Source organism: Xiphophorus hellerii, chromosome 21 (genome assembly GCF_003331165.1).
Source record: "Xiphophorus hellerii strain 12219 chromosome 21, Xiphophorus_hellerii-4.1, whole genome shotgun sequence".
Classification (NCBI taxonomy): domain Eukaryota; kingdom Metazoa; phylum Chordata; class Actinopteri; order Cyprinodontiformes; family Poeciliidae; genus Xiphophorus; species Xiphophorus hellerii.
Window position 1 is genome coordinate 15,039,347 of NC_045692.1, and position 18,514 is coordinate 15,057,860.

Sequence of the window (18,514 nt, forward strand, 5' to 3'; positions counted from 1 at the left end):
AAATGCAACAAATTTGTTACAAAACAAATGTTTTTTGTTACTAATGTAACAAAAAAAATATTTTGTTACATTTGTTTTTGTTTCTAGAATAGTTCATGAATAAAAAGTCTTAAGCAACACATTGAGAGCTCATCCCATGCCCAATTTAATGCCTTGCATAATGATTTAAATTAAAACAGAACTGCTCTGAACTTTAATTTTCTCCTATCAGATGACCAGGGATCACCTTTGGTTACATTTTACCTCAGAGAACTGTTGTTCAATTTTAATGGTTAGCACCAAGAAGACAAATGGCTTGCTGAAGTTGTTGCTTACATTTCAGCTCCTAATTTAATTTGAATACAAATGCAAAAAACGTCAGATATTTTATTTTTTGACCCAGTTTTTTTTCCCCCTTCTGTAATCCTTCTTACTTCAACACATCATCAAATAGTTTAATTCCAAAGTTGTTTATTAATCCTACAGGAAATTTTAATGTTGTAACTGGTACTGAGTGTTTTCAAAGAGTTGTAGATGCTATTGGCTGTGAGCAGGAAGGATCTCCAGTAGCTGTCTGTGTTACAGCGGTACAGAAGAAACCTCTGAAGAAGACAGATAGTAGATCTTTTGCAATAGAATCATTACAACATTTTTTGCATGTCACTAATTAAGAACCGAATTATCCTCTAATGGAAAAAAAATATATAAATAAAAAAAAAAAATTGTTTTGAAGGACAGAATTGATAATGATGGCTAACAAAGTTACTAAAGAGTAAGCTAACTCCTTCAATTGCTGGATAGGTCAGAGCAATGTAGAGAGGTCATTTTACTGGCATGTTTTTGGCTAGTGGGAGGAACCTGAATAACTAGGCCTGTCACGATAGCAAATTTTGCTCAGCGATTAATTGTCTCAAAAATTATTGCGATAAACGATAATATTGTTTGAAGACCTTTTTACACTGATTTAATGGAAATGACGTAATAATGCATGTGATTTCCTGCCAAAGATAGATACACTTTATTTTCAAAAGAACACTAAACACTGGAACTGATAAACAAAATAAACAAAACAACCAAAAACAAAAATGAAATGGATTCTCAGTCTCCATTAACAAAAAACTCACTTGAAAAAAAAAAACTAAACAACATAAAGCCAAAGTGGAAATAAATACTGCATTCAACCAAAAGAGGGCAGATTATGAAGTCTGTATATTATGTTGCTCTTCAGTAATAATTAGATTTAAATAGAGAAGATGGGCACATCGACTACCTGATGCAATAGTTCACACTACACGATTTTTTGCTCCTATTTTTCCCCTTAAGACAATCTTAGAACATTGATCTTTCTAAGATTGTGTGGTGTGTTACGGTAGATCGTCGTTGCCGCTCCGATCCAAATCAGGGGTTTTCCCGACTGGGATCTTAACGCAGCCTGTTGAATGCGACAGGTAGCCAATCAGAAAGCGCGGATTCTCCTCTGCGCTTTTTGAGGGGAAATTACGTCGGGGAATCCCAAACAGCTGACACAACGCAACACGAAGTCCAGCGGACATTGGAGATGATATGTGGAAACAACATTAATGTTTATTCAACATGCAAATAATATAGAAATGACAAGGGGAGGAGTTGGAGCGAAATTGCTACCGCAGTTGATAAACCCGGTAACTTTTCAGCTGTTCTTCGTTAACGTGACGTAAATAGGTTATAATGATTTTCATTCAGGCAGGACTGACACTAGCCACATGCATTGCAGGTAGATTGTAGTACAGCATTGATTAATACCTGGTTTTAAAATTAGTTCACTGAACTTGTAGCCATTATTTTGTGCCCATTGTTGGACACCACACGGCAGGAACGAACCCGATCGAACCGTTATAGCTAGGATTTCTGTCGGGTAATGTGTGGTCTGTCAGGTTTTGAAAATGGGCCAACAATCGGCCGACAGCTCATGTGCGCTGGGCTTTACACTAAGTAAAATGAGGAAGGGAGGGTCAGTGGAGAGCACTGGAGTTGAGCCTCTTTTCATTCGGTGTCATCAACAGAAAGAGAAAAAGGCCGGAAGAGACGATAATGCCGATAATTAAAATGACGTCGATAGTTTTAATTTATCGTACAATCGATTTACCGTTTATCGCGACAGGCCTATGAATAACCCAGGCATGCACAGAGACAAAACTGTGTACAGAAAGTATTTCTTCAAGGTAACAGCTCTGTCTATAAAGGAAATCTGGGAGTATTACAAGCTGATTTTACCTTGAAAGTTGGTCAGTTTTTCTGCCACAGTATCCAGCCTGTAGTTATCTGCTTAGCAAATGTTGCTTGAAACAATGTTAAAATAATTTGAGATGTGGGCGAAATTCCCTTAGTTTCCATATCATGAATAATTCTATTTTTGAAGACTTGATTTGTCTAGTTTTGTAAGTCAGGTGGAAAAAGTATTGGCGACTTCTATCAGCCAGTTGGCCAGCAGTGTGCAGCCACAGCTGGGAGAAAGACTGCGGTGCTTTCTTAATACTCTATAGAGCTGGAGAAAAATCCTGTCACTCCAACAGTTTCTCTGGCATCTCATCAGTCATTTGAGTGAAACTCTTACTGGTTATGGAATGATAACTTGGCATACTTTCATACCAGGAGTTATCCCAAGTTTACAGTCCAAAGTTAAAACTCAAAGGTTAAAATAGAGCAACTTTGATATCACACATTCAGTCTCTGCTATCTGCTAACATCTTGCTGTCTCTTAAAGTAGCAGCCTAAATGCACGGCAGACATGTCTTGACGTGTTGTGACGTGTTGGGGAAAACGGATTCCTTTGAAGTACTTCTTCAACCTTTTATCCTTTACTTTGTTAAAACATCTTACTAATAGAAATACATAAAAACTTCCACACCGATGAGTTTTTATCATTTACATGTGCTGGTAGTGCCTAGGTTTCATTCATTCAGCAATGAGAATGATTTTTTTTCTGCTGAAAATTGGCCAACTCCGATCACAAACCAATTTTATGGCGCGTCTCACAGAGAAAGTCTTTAGTTAAATCTAGAGAACAAAGGGAATTAAGCACCAATTCAGTGCTACCACACTCTGAATGAGAAGATACATATGCTACTGGTTGGGATCAGTGTAAATGAATATCCGTAGTGCCACCATATGAGCAGTTTGACCTGTCTGACCTGGTGTTTAGTGCTTCTGCGTGGCGACTGGTCTCTGCTCAGTCTGCAGCTGTGTGATTATCTCAGAGCATCTGTCACCCACTGTTTCTGATCTACTCTAAAAGTCACTGAAGAATTAACATGAACTTTTACACTCGGCCTTTTAGATGAATGCTAAAAGAATAGATGCAAGATTCAACCTGAAATGTGAGACAGGCAAGAAACGGAGTACTGATGGTTCTTGCATTACATGGTTTAAAAAAAAAAGCAAGAAGTGGAGATATTAAAGTAACGGAGGGTTATTGTGAAGGCAGACGGAGCGCGCACACAGCTACTTCGTCCAGCCCAGGGAGTGGAGAGATTGTTGCCTTTTGTCTGAGTGAATGAGGCACTCGAGGAAAGTAAATCAGCTCTTTGTTTTTGTGTGCCGCTCCCTTGCATTTCTTGCAGTGTTCACTAATGCAATTAATGGAAAAGAAGCAGGCAATAACATGCCTTAAGATTTAACCACAGTGTACACCCAATTGCTCTTTGGTACATTAAGTAACCCACCTCCCCCTGATTGTTTATTATTTATTTTCTGTCGGTACGAGCTGATTTAAATCCGATCGACATCTTATTCATGTCTTGGTTAACCATGCTGAAAGTCTGCTTCGCTCCCTGCACTCTTGTTTGCCCAAAGATCAGGTTATACGCCCATCTCAAGGCCAGCTGTGGCTGAAACCTAGACAGCACTGCTGCTTCAAATAAATTTAAGAGCCTCTCTCATTCAATAAAGTCAGTGTCTGTTCCCTGTAGTCAGTTGGGGTGGGGGAGAGGTGAAACTTCATCCACTCCCGTGACATCAGAGCAGCCACTTCAGTCAGGCCTTGCTCCCCACCATAGCTGACCCAAGGATCTGCAATGTTAAACTAAGCGTAGCTTATCTCTGCTTGTGGCTGTTCAGGTCATAAGACTGGTTGTTGTGAATGTGCGCATTGTTCAACGTGAACTAACTTTCACAGTGGTTCTCAGTCCTTCACAATCATAATTTTAGATGTGTTGAGGGAAGCTAAGGAGCACTGTGGATAATAGAGCCCTGTGTATTTAATAATTTAGCTCACACTGGCATTGCGGTTTGCATATGTGAACCAATCTAGGCCAGATCTAAATTTAAAACAATTCTCTTCATCATCACGGCTCAGAAAGAGATTCCAGTTGCACCATTACAGTAATCTTTACCATCCTGTTGGCGTAAGTTGACGGCAGGCAAAGAAAGGCAACTTTTTGTCAGCTCGTCAAAGGAAATCGTCCCGTGTAATTCTGAAGACTCTCTGACAGCTCTTGGCTTTAAAGACTGAGTATCAAAGCAATTTGTCTGTTATTTTAATACTACAATTGGTGGAGGGAAATTCTGCTCGACAAGACTAAACTGTGGAAATGGGTGCTGGAATTTCTGCCCGGTTGTTGTGGTATATTTGGATAACCCTGGTTCACACCTTTTTGGCATAGGTTTTCTGCAAGGGGTGTTATTATGTCATCTGAAGCCTGCTTGTATAAGACTGTAGCACATAATTATGTATTTCAAACAAAAGAGTTTGAGGAGTTAATTTGTAACTTCCTTGTATCGTTTCTGTTCTTGTTCTAGGTCAGCAGAAGTATCAGAACGGCTTGTTCTCAGCTTTGATGCAGAACAGGTATGGCTGTCCAGCTTCAGTCTCCAAATGTACTCCTTTTCATTTGTCGTAACACTTATCAATTATGATATTTTGATCAAGATTTAAAATCTCGGATACAGATCAGAGAAGTTTAACCACTGTTCCTAAACAGTTTGGAAAAGTCTGGATTTTGACCTAGTTCTAGGTCAATTCTCTGAAGTCAGTGCCATGCAAAAAAAATTTACATAGATCTCACCAGTGTCATGTCATGATGATGATGATTAGGATTGTCAACAACTTATTTACCTATTATGATCAGGATCCTGCTGTGTCCTTAATTTTTCTTAAAGTTTAGAGCAACAGAGATGTTTTCCTGTCTGTAGTTTTCCATTAAGTTTGTCTCCTCAGCTCCAACAGAGGGTTGACTTGGTTAAGAAAGTCATCTATAGTGTTAACAATGTTTAGGTTTTAAGGTGTATAGCTTCCTTTCCAAAGAAAGTTCTGCTGCAGATGTTTTAATACTTATGGCAAAGCTAATTTACTGTATTAGCTTGGTTCCTAAAATATAACATTGTAGTTTCAGTTTGTCATTTCCATGCAAAACTTCAGAAAAAAATATTTTTTCTGCCCTAGAAATGTAATACTGTCCTTTGAATGTCATAATTTTTAGTGACTGGTGTTTCAACTACTCTCAGCGTTGCTCTCTGAGAACAGCTGAGGATATCAGAACACAGCAGAAGAGATCATATGATAGACTGGAAGCTGCAGCAGTCTGTGTTTCAGCATTCAGATCATTAAGGGTACAAACAGATTGCTGGGAAAATCCAGATCTGTCTGATCAGCAACATTATGTTCACTGTATAAAAGTTTTGGCAGCCAAACTCATAACATACAGATTTTTTTTTTTAAGTGGCCACCCAAAATGCAACTTCATGGTAGAGTTACATGACATGGCCATATGATGGATGAATGTTGTGATAATGACATGACTTGCCAAAAGTAATAATAAAATATCAGTTAATGACATTGTGCTTTCAGTTCATTGCAAACATGCATAATCTTAATAACTTTACCACCTCTTTACTTTCTAAAACATTTCTGTGCTGCATTAAGCAACAACCGTCACAAAAATGCTGCTTGCATAGAGAGCATGAATGTAAAGTTCTTGGATAGCTAATATTAGTCCGAGCAGTGTTTTGCAGTTTTGATAGTTCATACAGGGATTTTCAAACATTAATGGATTTCTTAGTTATTCTGCAGTCCTTCTGTACAGCCAGCTGGATCTGCAACTGACACCAAAAACATGTACAAGGAGTTCATTTAGTTTGCAATAAGGCTGCATAATGTATCAATGATTTCTGACATTGCAAAGTCAGTGTGTGCAAGATCAATACAGCAAAGAGCTGTTTGGATGTAAATAAATATTAGGTAGTTGAGTAGATGCAATGCATTCATGTCTATTGTAACTGTAATATATTTGTGGATGCTATTGTTAAGATCAGCAGAAAATGTTTTGGTGAAATAAGTGAGAAACGTTGCTATTCTGTTGAGTTTTGTCATTTCTAATAGAGCATCTGTAGTCCTACACATTATTCGATAAAACAGTGTTGTTGTGATGGAAATAGCTGTTTTTCGGTTTTCCTACCAGGACTATACCTATCTGGGCTCTATCTTTGATGTGAATCTAAACACTTAAAGTTTAAAGGAAACTATGACGACTATGTTTTTTTCTAAACAGTTTTGTGAGGCATCGGTCTCCGTAGGTCAAGATGACTGAAGAGGTGATTGTCATCGCCAAGTTCGACTACATGGCCCAGCAGGACCAGGAGCTGGACATCAAGAAGAACGAGCGCCTGTGGCTGCTGGACGACTCCAAGTCCTGGTGGAGGGTCCGGAACGCCACCAACAAAACTGGCTTTGTCCCGTCCAACTATGTGGAGAGGAAAAACAGCGCTAGAAAAGCTTCGATTGTCAAGAATCTCAAAGACACACTTGGTAAGAGAATTTACTTTTTGTTCCTTTGGTTTCGCTTCTGTTTATTTCTACAGTAGGTTGGTTCTCAGTAATCATGAGAAAGGATGCTGGTTTGAATTCCATATAAGCTTATTTATTTTTTCGACTAGTTCATAATATTCCAGTTAAGCTGCATAGATAATACTTTTGTAAATATTTACATATCTTCAGCATCTTGATGGGGTTCCTCTCTCACATGTAGATTTTCTTTTAATTATTAACTGAAACAACGTTGCTTCAAAAGCATTATCTAGGCCAACTTTCATATTGGTTTTGACCACAACTGTGACATATAACCTGTTGCACGTTATTCACCAGAGTGTTTGTTCAGAGTGCAGACATGTTATTCTCAGGTTATTGCTTGCATGCACCTAGAATTGGACTTCCACTTTTGATCATCTTGCCTGACTTTAAGTGCAACTTTGAAGCTTTTACTCAGGTAAGGGAGTTATAGATATTTTTTATCTTTCTGGCTTTGTAACAAGTATAAATTAGTTTTGGTTCCTAGACTTTCTATCCTGACTGTTTTGTTTCCTTTAGCAAAAGAGTTAAATTTGTAGCTATTGCCAGCTGCTGCAAACCATGTAAGACCAGTATGGGCATAAATTTCAGTCATAAATATTTTGTACTTGTAAATCAAACTGCATAGTTGTGAGTTGAGTTTTGTAACCTTGTAAAAAAAAATAAAATGACTGAGAATGTCTTCTTTGTGCATGTGTAGATGTTGTTATTCTTTACCAACACAAATCTTTGTTTATGGATCCACAGAGATGAAATTGTCTATTTGGTTTACAAGGTGACAATTTATTTACAACTACATTCTGATTTACAAGCATAACATTAGTATAGCATGGATTTTATTTTTACCTTCACATTTATTGACACAAAACATAAATTCTCAGCCATTTTATTTTACAAGGTTACACAACTAAACTCACAAGTGTGCTGTTTGATTTAATAGTAGAGAATATTTATAAGCTGAAGCTAAGCATGAATGAGAAAGTTATTGTTTGTCTTAACTGAGTTCTTCTCTGCCATCTATGTTGAATCATTGTCAGTCCTGGTATTAGATCTGGAAAATATCATTATTTCTCATGTATTATTGTAGAATGTAATTTTGGTTGGTGATTCTTTACACACTACCAACTCTGCAGTGATGCTTTATCTGTATTTTTTTAATTGACTGTTAAAAATATATATATATTTTTAACTTGTAAGCTGACAACAAAGTTGCCTATAAGTCCGTTACTTGTTGATGTGGCATGAAGATGATGTGTACCGAAGAAGCTATTGCCAGTCGATGCAAACGGTCATACTGTAGTTCCAAATTAGTTTTTTACATGAACAAATGGTGAAAATATTAAAAATGAAAAAAAAAAAAACTGTGGTTTTGAGTGCTCCTTGTCATGTGTCATAATTTCACAATTATCACACATTCACCAGTGTTTGCAAAACACTTATCTGTTGGACTGCAACTTCCCGTTTTTTCTTGTGTTTGTGTCAGCGTGTGTGCACAGCAGTTGTGGGTAGAGTGTGACAATATTTTTGAAAAGTGTGGCCGAAAGAGGAATTGAAATGTTTTTAAATAATTCAACTCAATGACTTGAGCAAAGATTTTCTGCGAAGTCTGTCCTGCATGTGTTACTCAGAGGTATCTAGATTTGTATGATATGATTTTTTTCCTCTGCGGTGTTTGTGTGGGTGTGTCTGTGTGTGTAGGAGGTTATGTTGCCATAAACAAAAGCCCATGGCCTCTTAAAAACATCCCAGCTGTCACCATATTCGATCTTTACATTTTTAAGAACAGCTGCCTGGCTGGAAAAACACAAGTCATGTCTAACTTACCATACACTCGAAATAAAACACTAAGTTGCAGCAATCTTGTTAAAACATCAACATAATCCTAGAAGGGCTTTTGTTTTGTTTTCTAAAAAGTTTTCTCACCCCGTACAACCATAAACGTCAAAGTATTTCATTGAGATTGTATCTAATGGAGCAGCACATTATTGTCCCATTAGTTCATAAGTCTGAATGTACGTTCATCTCGGAGTCATTGTTTTGTGGAGCCATTGTCCACCACAATTACAACTGTCTGGGTGTTGTGGTATTTCTCTACCTGCTTTGCACATCTAGAGACTGAAAGTTTTGCCCATTCTTCTTTGCAAAATATCTCAAACTCTGGTAAACTGTCAACAGCAACACCAGAATTTCTCATTAATTTCACTTTGCTGTCATTCTATTAACCCCAGACTTTTAGATTGCATGACTAAGACCCCATTTACATGGCAATGCAAGAACAGTTAAAACATAAATGTTTTTTTTTTTTTTGATGTTGACAAAATCAAAAAGGTTTGACAACTGGCTCCACAATGAAACTTTATATAGATGCAATGCAGATCATGTCCGTGTAAACGCAAGCACAAAACATTTGGAAACAATGATGGTCATGTTACCCTACGGTTGTCCCTTCAGGCTCGATTTGCTGTTACACCTTTTCAGATTATTGGTATCAAACTTTAAAAAGATGTCTGAAATGCACTCCACATTTTCAGATTTTTGGTTGTATCTTTTTTCTCCACTTTAAATAAACCACTTTGTTGATCTACAGTTTTTGTAATACAGAAAGAAAAAGGAAAAAATACCAGGCATTGTGTAATCTCTGATTAACTATGCCTCTTTCCTAATCTGTGCTGTGGGCGGTTGGGTCACACATTGGCAAGTAAGAGGAGCAACTCCGGGCTCACACTCTGATATGTTGTGTGGGAGGAAAAGTTGATCTTTTTGTTGCTGGGTGTGAAGTTGTGTCATCGCTTAAGAGGGCATGATGTGTCTAGAGACGGCTCTCTTACTGTTTGGGAGTGTTTCTGTGATTAACGGCTTCTGTTCCCTGGGTTTGTTGTAAACTTATGAGTGTTTCTCAAACAGCTGTTGTCATGTGAGACTTCACTGAGTCACTCTGCTGCTTCCCCAGAGATTCCTCTTTTTTTATTTTATTTTATTTTTCAAAATCCTTTTCATTTAAATCTGCTGTATATATGTTTAGAAAATCGCCTCCTAGACTTTTTGTGTAGCATGGAGCTCTTGTGCTCTGTGTCTAAGCTTCACCCCCACCCCTTTCTACTCCCCATTCTCTCCTACTTCTTGAGGCCTCTTGCAGTCTGTCTTCCAGAGCTGAACTGGAGGCCTCTCTAACCTGTGCCCTCATTGGCTAACCCCTGATCACATGGCCTGCAAGTGGGCTGCCCTTCTCTACAGTCCGCCCAGCTCTCAGGGTGTTCACATGGAATAACTCCACAGCTGCAGTGGGAAGAGAACAGGGACTGCGAACGAGACAGAGAGCGAGCCCAAAATGGACATGGCTAACCTATTCAAACATTTCTTTCGTGAGTTTTAAACTTTTCTAGCCCTTAGTTGCTCCATAAAGTTGTTTTGACTTGTTTTGTTTCCACTTATCTGATTTTTATTTATTTATCCCTCTGAACTTCCCTGAGCAGTTTGGTTTCTTTGAACAACTCAGGAAAAAGATGCAGGTCTTTTTTTGCTGTTTTTTAAACTTAGTGTATCAGATTTTTGCTTTGTCCGAATGTCTGTTTCAAGCTAACCGAATGAAAGTGTCAGGATCAGAGCGGGCAGCAACAGATTTTAGTGTGAACCCATTTGGTCTGACAAAGAGAGGCTGTCCCAGTGTGTGTGAGCGGCTGCAGACACTGGGTGGATATGCTTTTGAAAAGCGTGCTGCTGAGCCCAAGCCTGTAATTGCCCCGGCAATCCTTCTTTCTTTGAATTCACGCAGGCACAAAACTCACACACAGACTAGAATCTTGCTTCATTGTTTTCTTCCAACGTTTACCTCATTGAGGTGGGCTACATCTTAGTGGATTACACTGTCATTCTCTCCAGCCGGTTCAGGAGTATCTCACGACATTGCAGATGGCTGTATTCTTTTATGTTTCCCTTAGGGCGAGCTCCCTGGTTCTGGGAGGGTCCCCCTGCCGCCGATCATGAGCTACAGTTGAAGGGTTCTCATGTAGAACACTGTAGTCATTGTGCAAAGAGGAGGAAGGGAGTCCTTGATGATTGATGGGACTTGGGTTCCCATCTTATGCACCTCTCATGGTTATCAGAGGAATGTCAATGGTTTACAGCCACACTGACACTTAAAAAAAAAAAAAATTAACTGGGCCGTAATCTCACCTTGATATATCCTGGCTCTGTCTGCAGGAATCTCATTGACTGCTCTGCTTGTTCTCTAGCGGGAGGTGAAGAAGATAGAGATGAGCTAACAGGCATTTTGCTTGTGTAAACTCTGTAAGCTGCTACTTTTTCTCTCTCTCTCCCTCCTGTTTCTTTCTGGCTCCCCTCCCTCCTTTTTCCTGTTTCTCAGCCTCCCCAGCAAGCGGAAACTCTAATTTGAGCCACATTTCTCTCTTAGCTCAGTGCGAGCCAAAGAGGAAGTGAGAAGTCGGAGGGAAATTGAATCATGTCGTTTGGGATTGTCTGTTGGATGGCTCGCTCTTCAATTCCCGCTTATTTTCTCCACATTGCTCACTCCTGTTTCCTGACTTAAGAGACCAAAGAAAGGAAAAAACTTCTTATCATAGCTAGGCCAAGATTAGTGTGAATAGTCCAAGTCATTCATGCCCAAGATGTTTTTTCTGCTGTAAAGCTGTATCACCACGCATTGCTTTTCCTGTTTTCTCTTTACATCAGACGAAGTGAGTAGTGGTCTTCACAAAGCCAGAACAGTAAGCATATTAGAGATTGCTGACTTTCTGATTGGCTATAATGTAATAGTCATGTATCACATCTGAAATACATGTTTTTATTAGGACAATCGTCCAAAATGTAGATTTGTTTCATTGAATCTTAAGCTGTTGTTTTTCTTGTTTCCTGTGTTATGAAATCGGTTACATTGCAGTCATTGCAGGAATTTAAACATAATAACTCATTTGAGTATTAGTTCAAATCCTGAGCACATCTTACGGCATTTAAATGTTAATATCGTTTTTGCTTAAATGATACCACAACTGGATTTATTTAAAATGTGTTTCTTTGTATTGTGTTTCTCCAATACAAATTGGAGAAACGCAGATCAGTTTTGAATGTTAAATATTTTTCTAGCCTTCAAACTGTAAACATTACTCAGAGAAAGAGAGCAGTCTCAATTCAACAGGATTTTATTTTTGCTATACACTGAAGGATGATGAAGATATTTTCAAAGGTTAGTTCAGATTTCCTGTGAATCTATTGGGTAACTTCACAGAAAGATGTTGTACAGTTAAGAGCTTGTTGGGAAATTGAGAACACCATTGCAGGAGATGGACAAGTTAGTCATAGATATGCATATCTTAGAAACATGGACTTTCAACTAAACAAAACACTAACAGACTGTTAATACTCGCTAATAATAGCTTTCATTATTAGTCATTTTATGAGTCATTTTCAAACTACTAAAGGGAATTAAAACAGGTGGTTTACATCTGACCGACATTACATGGTTATTTAATATCCAAAACGTTTTAATCTTTCTACTGCAGGTAGTGGAACTATTACAAATAATAACTCGACTGAATTGAACTAAGCCCTTAAAGTGTCTTAAAATCTACTACTATTATCTGGTTTGGGTAGCGCTGCTAGCACTATTAAAATAGCAGCTTGTGTGTGTAAAGATTTGGATTCTTTCTTTAACTTTTAAGAACTCAAAATATCTCAAAAGAATAAAACAGAGGAACTTAGTTGTGCAAAATAAACTTAATTTAACCCAGTTATTGAAGGGTGTAGAGATTCATTAACTTCTTCAAATGTAATCCCGATATTAAAGCTGTGTCTGTGTAATAAATGAGTTTCACCTTAGGTTGTTTAAGTATCTCTTTTTAAGTCTAAAGATTCTATTGGGTTCTCTCACTTACACAAATGTTTATTTATTAACATACCACCGATTTTATGCTGTTAGATGTGTATTATAAAGGAATCCACAGAATCCTAAACATTTATTAGTGAATCCATGTATGTATATTGACAATAATGCCAATAATGTTGTTTGGCAAGTTGAATTAACTTTCTCTCCAAAGTCAATCCATACACTTTGGGTAAAGGTTTGAGTGATTGAGTTGCTTAGGTATACTGTTAGTAAAGACATCTTGATGACTGTAGAAGATGGGAGAAATGTGGGTTATTTACTGTCACAAGATTCATTATAATAGATGCAAATGGATGTTTTGCTGAAATTGATCAGCCCTACTTTATTCATGTCTTTCTGGTTAACTGAAAGATAATGGGATGAAAACAGACTTAAAAATTATGTCTCCATCCTTTAATTTGCGCTCATGATTCCAGCGCTGTTGTAATGATGAAGGTGAGCATGGATTACCATCAGGTGGAGTACTGAAAGTAGTTTTCTAACTGGTTGATTTGATACAACCTGACAGATCGCAACCTCAAACACACTGTAGCTTCTGACAGCAGCTTTGCTCCGCAGCACCTCTCCTTGAACTCTGCCCCATCACAGAGATCGATGGCTGCCTGCATTTGAAGTTGAAACTTGAAAGAGCTCTGCACGTTTCCTGTGTATCCGTCAGCCATGTTGGCAGACCTGATTGAAGCCATGGCCTCTAAAAGGCAGCCCCAACCGCAAATACGCCGACTCACTCATGTGTGCGCTGTCCCTCTCCTTTTGATTGACTCACACAGCTTCTGGCTCAACATGTTGTCATTACACTTAATGCGTACGTCTCTGAGTAAACCATATGGCTGAGGACTGCTGTTTTCCACTACATGTCCGAAGACATATTGTTGTCATGAACTTGCAAAGCTCCTCCTGAGTGTCTGCAATCAGATGACAGACATTGCTACACAGTAATTTTAAGCAACTTCACTAGAATTGTGAAGTAGGATGTGACGGCAACTTGCCACAGAAGAAGTAGCAGGACGGTTTGCTTTAACCTGACTGGCTGGAAAAAGTGTCCGTGTCAAAGCAAAGGGATGTTAAAGGCCTGTCAGACAGGCTGACGCGGGGTGTTGTCGTCCACAGAGGAAGAGCCCTGGAATGGAGGGAAGCCGGGAGGTCGAAAGGGCCCTGGCAGACAATGGACAGCCAACTAGCGTAGGCAGGCCAGAGTTTGGACAGAAGAAAAAAACCTCATTCTTGTATGTCACCGGTAGCTGGACAGACTTCCCGGCACTTTCTTCTCTTTGTGTTATTGCGTTTCATCTGTAAACAAACTCTTGTTCTTTCTTTTTTCTTTCTTTCTTTTTTTTAAATTTTATTTTATTTTGAAGGAACACAACATGTGCATGTTGTGCTCTTTGTCATTGTTTGCAGTGATTTACAGCCATCTGATTCTGTGTAATTTCCTTCCCCCACATCCCTCTCTCAGGAAGCGCGCAAAAAAATAAGAGGCATGTGATGTTGTACGAGAGAAGTTTCCAGTGCACGGTGTTTTTAATTTCTCTCGTAAGGTTTTCCCAGCTTGCAGCAGAGCCGCAACAAGGTTTGTGGCTTTCAGGGGAAGCTGAACGTCCCACACCGTATGTGCTCACAAAGTTCAAGTGGTTGTCTTTGTTTAGGATTATTGTCAGGTGTAGAAAATGAGGCAAAATGGGGAGAGGGCTATTTTTAGATCTCTGAGCGGTGTCTGCTTCTTCTTTCAAATGGCACTTTCCAGTCATCACAAATATATATTTTAAATAACCCAGTGACATACAGTACAATATTTGTATATGTACCAGGATTTTCTGTGATGGACCTACAAAAAGTCTGGATAATTGTGAAGTGCAAGGAAAAATAATATGCAGTTCTTGGAATGTTTCACAAATAATCAGAAACTTGTGGTGCGCAATTGTTTCAGCCTCCTTTTATTCTTATTCATCTAAACAAAATCCAGTTCCAACCAAATTACCTTCAGTCCGTGGTTTTGGAAGGCTCTGCAAGATTCCTTCCTGCATTACTTCTGTGACATTACTGTTGCAGATTTCCAGCGATTTGTACACAAATGTCCAAAACTCAATTGAACACACAAGCCTGGCTGAATATCAAGGAAGCACTAGCCAGTATCTGTTAGCGCCACCTGAGCTCAGTGCAGCTGTGCCCTTCTCTGGAAAAGCATTTCCATTTCGTGCGTTTGATGTGAAAAGATATTATCTCTGCTAAACTGTAAAGGAAGCTCTCCCACACAGCCAACGGGTGAATTCTTCTGCATAACTCCAGAACACCATGATAGATGAGGCTTTAGGAGAAACATTGCTCTCAGTAGCAGCCCCTGTATCTGTTAGCTGTGCAGGCAAATCAGAACTTCCCATTACTTACCTGGCTGCAGATTGAGCATCTATGCAAATGCTGTGGCTCTGCCTTTTTAATGCAAAGCATTCAGGGACCATAGCAGACAAAAGCAGTAAATGGACACCAGTGACAAGGCCAATGATAAGCCTTTCCTTAGATAAAATATAAACTTTGTTATCTCTCTGTTCTCATTTGGAGGCTAAAGATGTCTCTATCAGTAGTTGATGGCCTCTAACCTTCATTTGGGCTAAATTAGGTCACTTCCAACCATAAAGGTTCCAACTGCAGTATCTCTTTTTAAATTGTGCATGTCAGGAATTTATCTGATATGTTCCTTTTTGTGACGGAAGCTTCCGATCTGTCCTCCGATATCTTTTTGTCTTGTTTGAGTTGGTACAAAGATGCCTAACTGGCGTGTGTGCAGCACGTAACCTCCGCCTCCAGACATCAGCTCTTAACACCCTGTCTGCACTCTGTACTTATGCACAGTGGTGGGACTAATAACAGGCTCTACCTGGAAGCAATTTGACGTTGGACTCTGAGCCCTACTGTGAAATTTGTCTGCTCCACTTGAGTCAGAGGCACCTTTCAGTAACAATCCATCTGCGGTAAAGGACACTCGCATTTCCCCAGCGGCTGGGATAACAGACGACGCACGCCGTCCTCCCAGCACAGTCCCGGAGACTCCACCCTGCTCCACTGTGTAATTTCACCCAGCTGTCTTTTGATTATGCAAGCAATAGCCTTGCAAACGTAATCAGAAATGAGCCTAAATCTGTCACCGTCTGTGATATCAGTGTCTGGTTGGGCTGAGCTGGAGTTGTTTAAACGTTATAAAATGGTCACAGCTCTTCAACAATGAAACTACAGTAACACTGTAGAGTTGGAGGGAAGTAGAAGAGTTTCAAATCAGGATGCAGTGCAGGCCAAGGTGATTATTGCAATGTGATTAGCAGCAATGAGGCTGTAGCTGGCTGAACTGTTTTGTTCCAGTGAGTGCAGGCCGACTGGAGTGGGGGTGAGGTGTCTGATTTTAGTATTAGGTGACGGTACACAAAGAAAACAGTTTCTACAGGATTTGTAGGCCCATGTCAAAACAAGTTTTCGTCCCATTCAGTTTTATTCCACCATGCCAGCATAGATTTTTATTGTTTCCTCAGCACCTACACCTAATCCTCAAGAATGTATTTAGATTTAGAGCGTGGGGGGTTTGGGCTCTGATGTGAAAAGGAAAGGATATTTAGAAAGCCTGTAATACTAATTATTGCTTTATTTTCTTTTTGTTTTACTTTTCATTTCTTGTTGAGACTTGTCCCACACCATTAGAAAGTTAGGGGGAAAAAAAGTTTATTTTGGCACACAGGTATGGGCAAATTTATTGAGACCTCTGCTAAAAAAATGTCAATAGCCTCAATGTTTTGCTTTCTTTTTAATGAGGTAGAATAATTTCACTCTGATTATTCTACTGTATTCAGATATTTAATATGATTTCAGGATTTTCAATTGGGGGGGAGAATTAACAAAATTACTGTTGCCACAAGTGGGAATACCTTTCTGTGTACAAGCCTTTTCCTATGACACTGGTCATTGCATATAAACGTTAGATGTCAATTAATGTTAAGCAGGGCATAACAATGCCAAAAGCCAGTATGTCTTTTTTCCCCTGTTTTTTATTTGTTCTGACATTAAAATAATTACTGTACTAGTTGTATTTGGTTTGATTTCTGAAGAGGATGCCAAGACCCCAAATGTGTTTAATTTTCTGAGATTGTTGACTTGAATGAAGAAACCGCTATATCTGTAAATTCTGGCTGAACTGTAAAATATGAATTTATTTTATTTCTTGAAATGGTATAGGTGAGTAAGTATTTACCACCATTAAAAGGGGCACCAACAAATTTATCTGCATGTGTAGATCTTACTGCTAATCATCTTTTGTTTTTTTGGCTCCTAGGAATTGGGAAGGTAAAAAGCAGGAAGGGAGGGATGAGAGACACCGCTTCCAACGCCGACACGGATCTGAGCACAGATAACGGCGAAAGGCTGTACGACCTCAACGTGCCCGCTTTCGTCAAGTTCAGTTATTCTGCGGAGCGCGAGGACGAGCTCTCTTTGGTGAAGGGCACGCGGGTGGTGGTGATGGAGAAGTGCAGCGACGGCTGGTGGCGCGGCAGCTACAACGGACGGTCTGGCTGGTTCCCGTCCAACTACGTGACGGAGGACATGGATGGGACGGCGGGGGGAGGAGGCATGGGCGGCCTGGGAGATCCGGCTGCCGGATCACTGACTGAGAAGCTGGTTGACGTGGTAAGAAGCAGCACGAACGGAAACAGAGTGTTGCACACGGTTCAGGCGCTCTACCCCTTCAGCACTGGCAACGACGAGGAACTGAACTTTGAGCGGGGCGAGGTGATGGAGGTCATAGAGAAACCAGAGAACGACCCAGAGTGGTGGAAGTGCCGCAAAGCAGACGGACAGTTGGGCCTGGTGCCTAAGAACTATGTTACTGTTCTTGACTCCAGCTCCCATAAATCCACAGCAGGGCCAGCCGGGCCTCCAACGCCTGACTGTGACTACATCTCGCCCTCAGGCAGTGGACGCTTTGCCGGGAAGGAGTGGTACTACGGAAAAGTGACGCGCCACCAGGCAGAGGTGGCGCTAAATCAAAGAGGCACGGAGGGAGACTTCCTCATCCGAGATAGCGAGTCATCGGTCAGTCACTAAGATCTGTTCATTAAAGGAGTTGTTCAGAATTTTTGAAATTATGTTCTGTTAAAAGTTTATAAGCAGCTACTATCTTACCTCTAGTAGATACAGCAGAAAGGATTAATAATTGAACACACCAACATTTCTCAAACTCTTGAAGGGAGTAATCAGATTATATTGTCATGTTAACATCAGTACCAATCCAAATAATCCACGCCTACAAAGAAATCAACTCCCAATTAGTCAGTAAATTCAGATGTGTGTTACATAAGGGGATGATGCAAGATTTCTCATTACCATAACGAAACACACAAGAGACATGTTAGAAGAATTTAAGCCCAGCCCTCTCCCAAGACAATGTCAAAAATCTCACAAATAAGGTTGCCAGCAGAGTGAAAAGAATTATTTGATTTTCGGTTCACTTACAGAGAGCTTCAAAAAAGACCAGAATTTTCATAAAAACCACAATTTATTTTAGAAATGTCTACTTTACAAGACTCCACTATTGAAGTAAAAAGATTTTCAATGTCTTTGAAGTTGGTTTAAGACTATGACAAGTCAGTTCACTGCTGGGAGTTTACTGCGATCAGATGGTTGGAAACATGATGTTGGGCCGTCTTTGATAATGCAGTACTGGCAGACTTCATCTCAGTGATGGAAGGAAGGAGAACAGTGCCAGAGGCATTCTTGATAAGAACCTAAACAAGAAATGAGGGTGGACTTTTTCAGCAAGACAATGAATACAAAAATAA

The 18,514-nt window shown here is 39.6% G+C and overlaps 1 protein-coding gene across 3 annotated transcripts in view; it reads left to right on the top strand.

Moving 5' to 3' along the window:
- Positions 1-18,514, top strand: part of nck1b (NCK adaptor protein 1b) — a 38,558-nt gene that overhangs the window by 14,726 nt on the left and 5,318 nt on the right. For 2 of the 3 annotated variants that reach the window (XM_032551155.1, XM_032551156.1), the window contains exons 2-4: positions 4,756-4,804; positions 6,504-6,760; positions 17,011-17,768. In XM_032551155.1, the coding sequence (XP_032407046.1) occupies positions 6,535-6,760; positions 17,011-17,768 (984 nt within the window). In that variant the 5' untranslated portion in view covers positions 4,756-4,804; positions 6,504-6,534. Of the gene's footprint in view, positions 1-4,755; positions 4,805-6,503; positions 6,761-9,937; positions 10,162-17,010; positions 17,769-18,514 lie in introns of those variants that run through there. The other variant, XM_032551157.1, reaches the window with a different exon arrangement.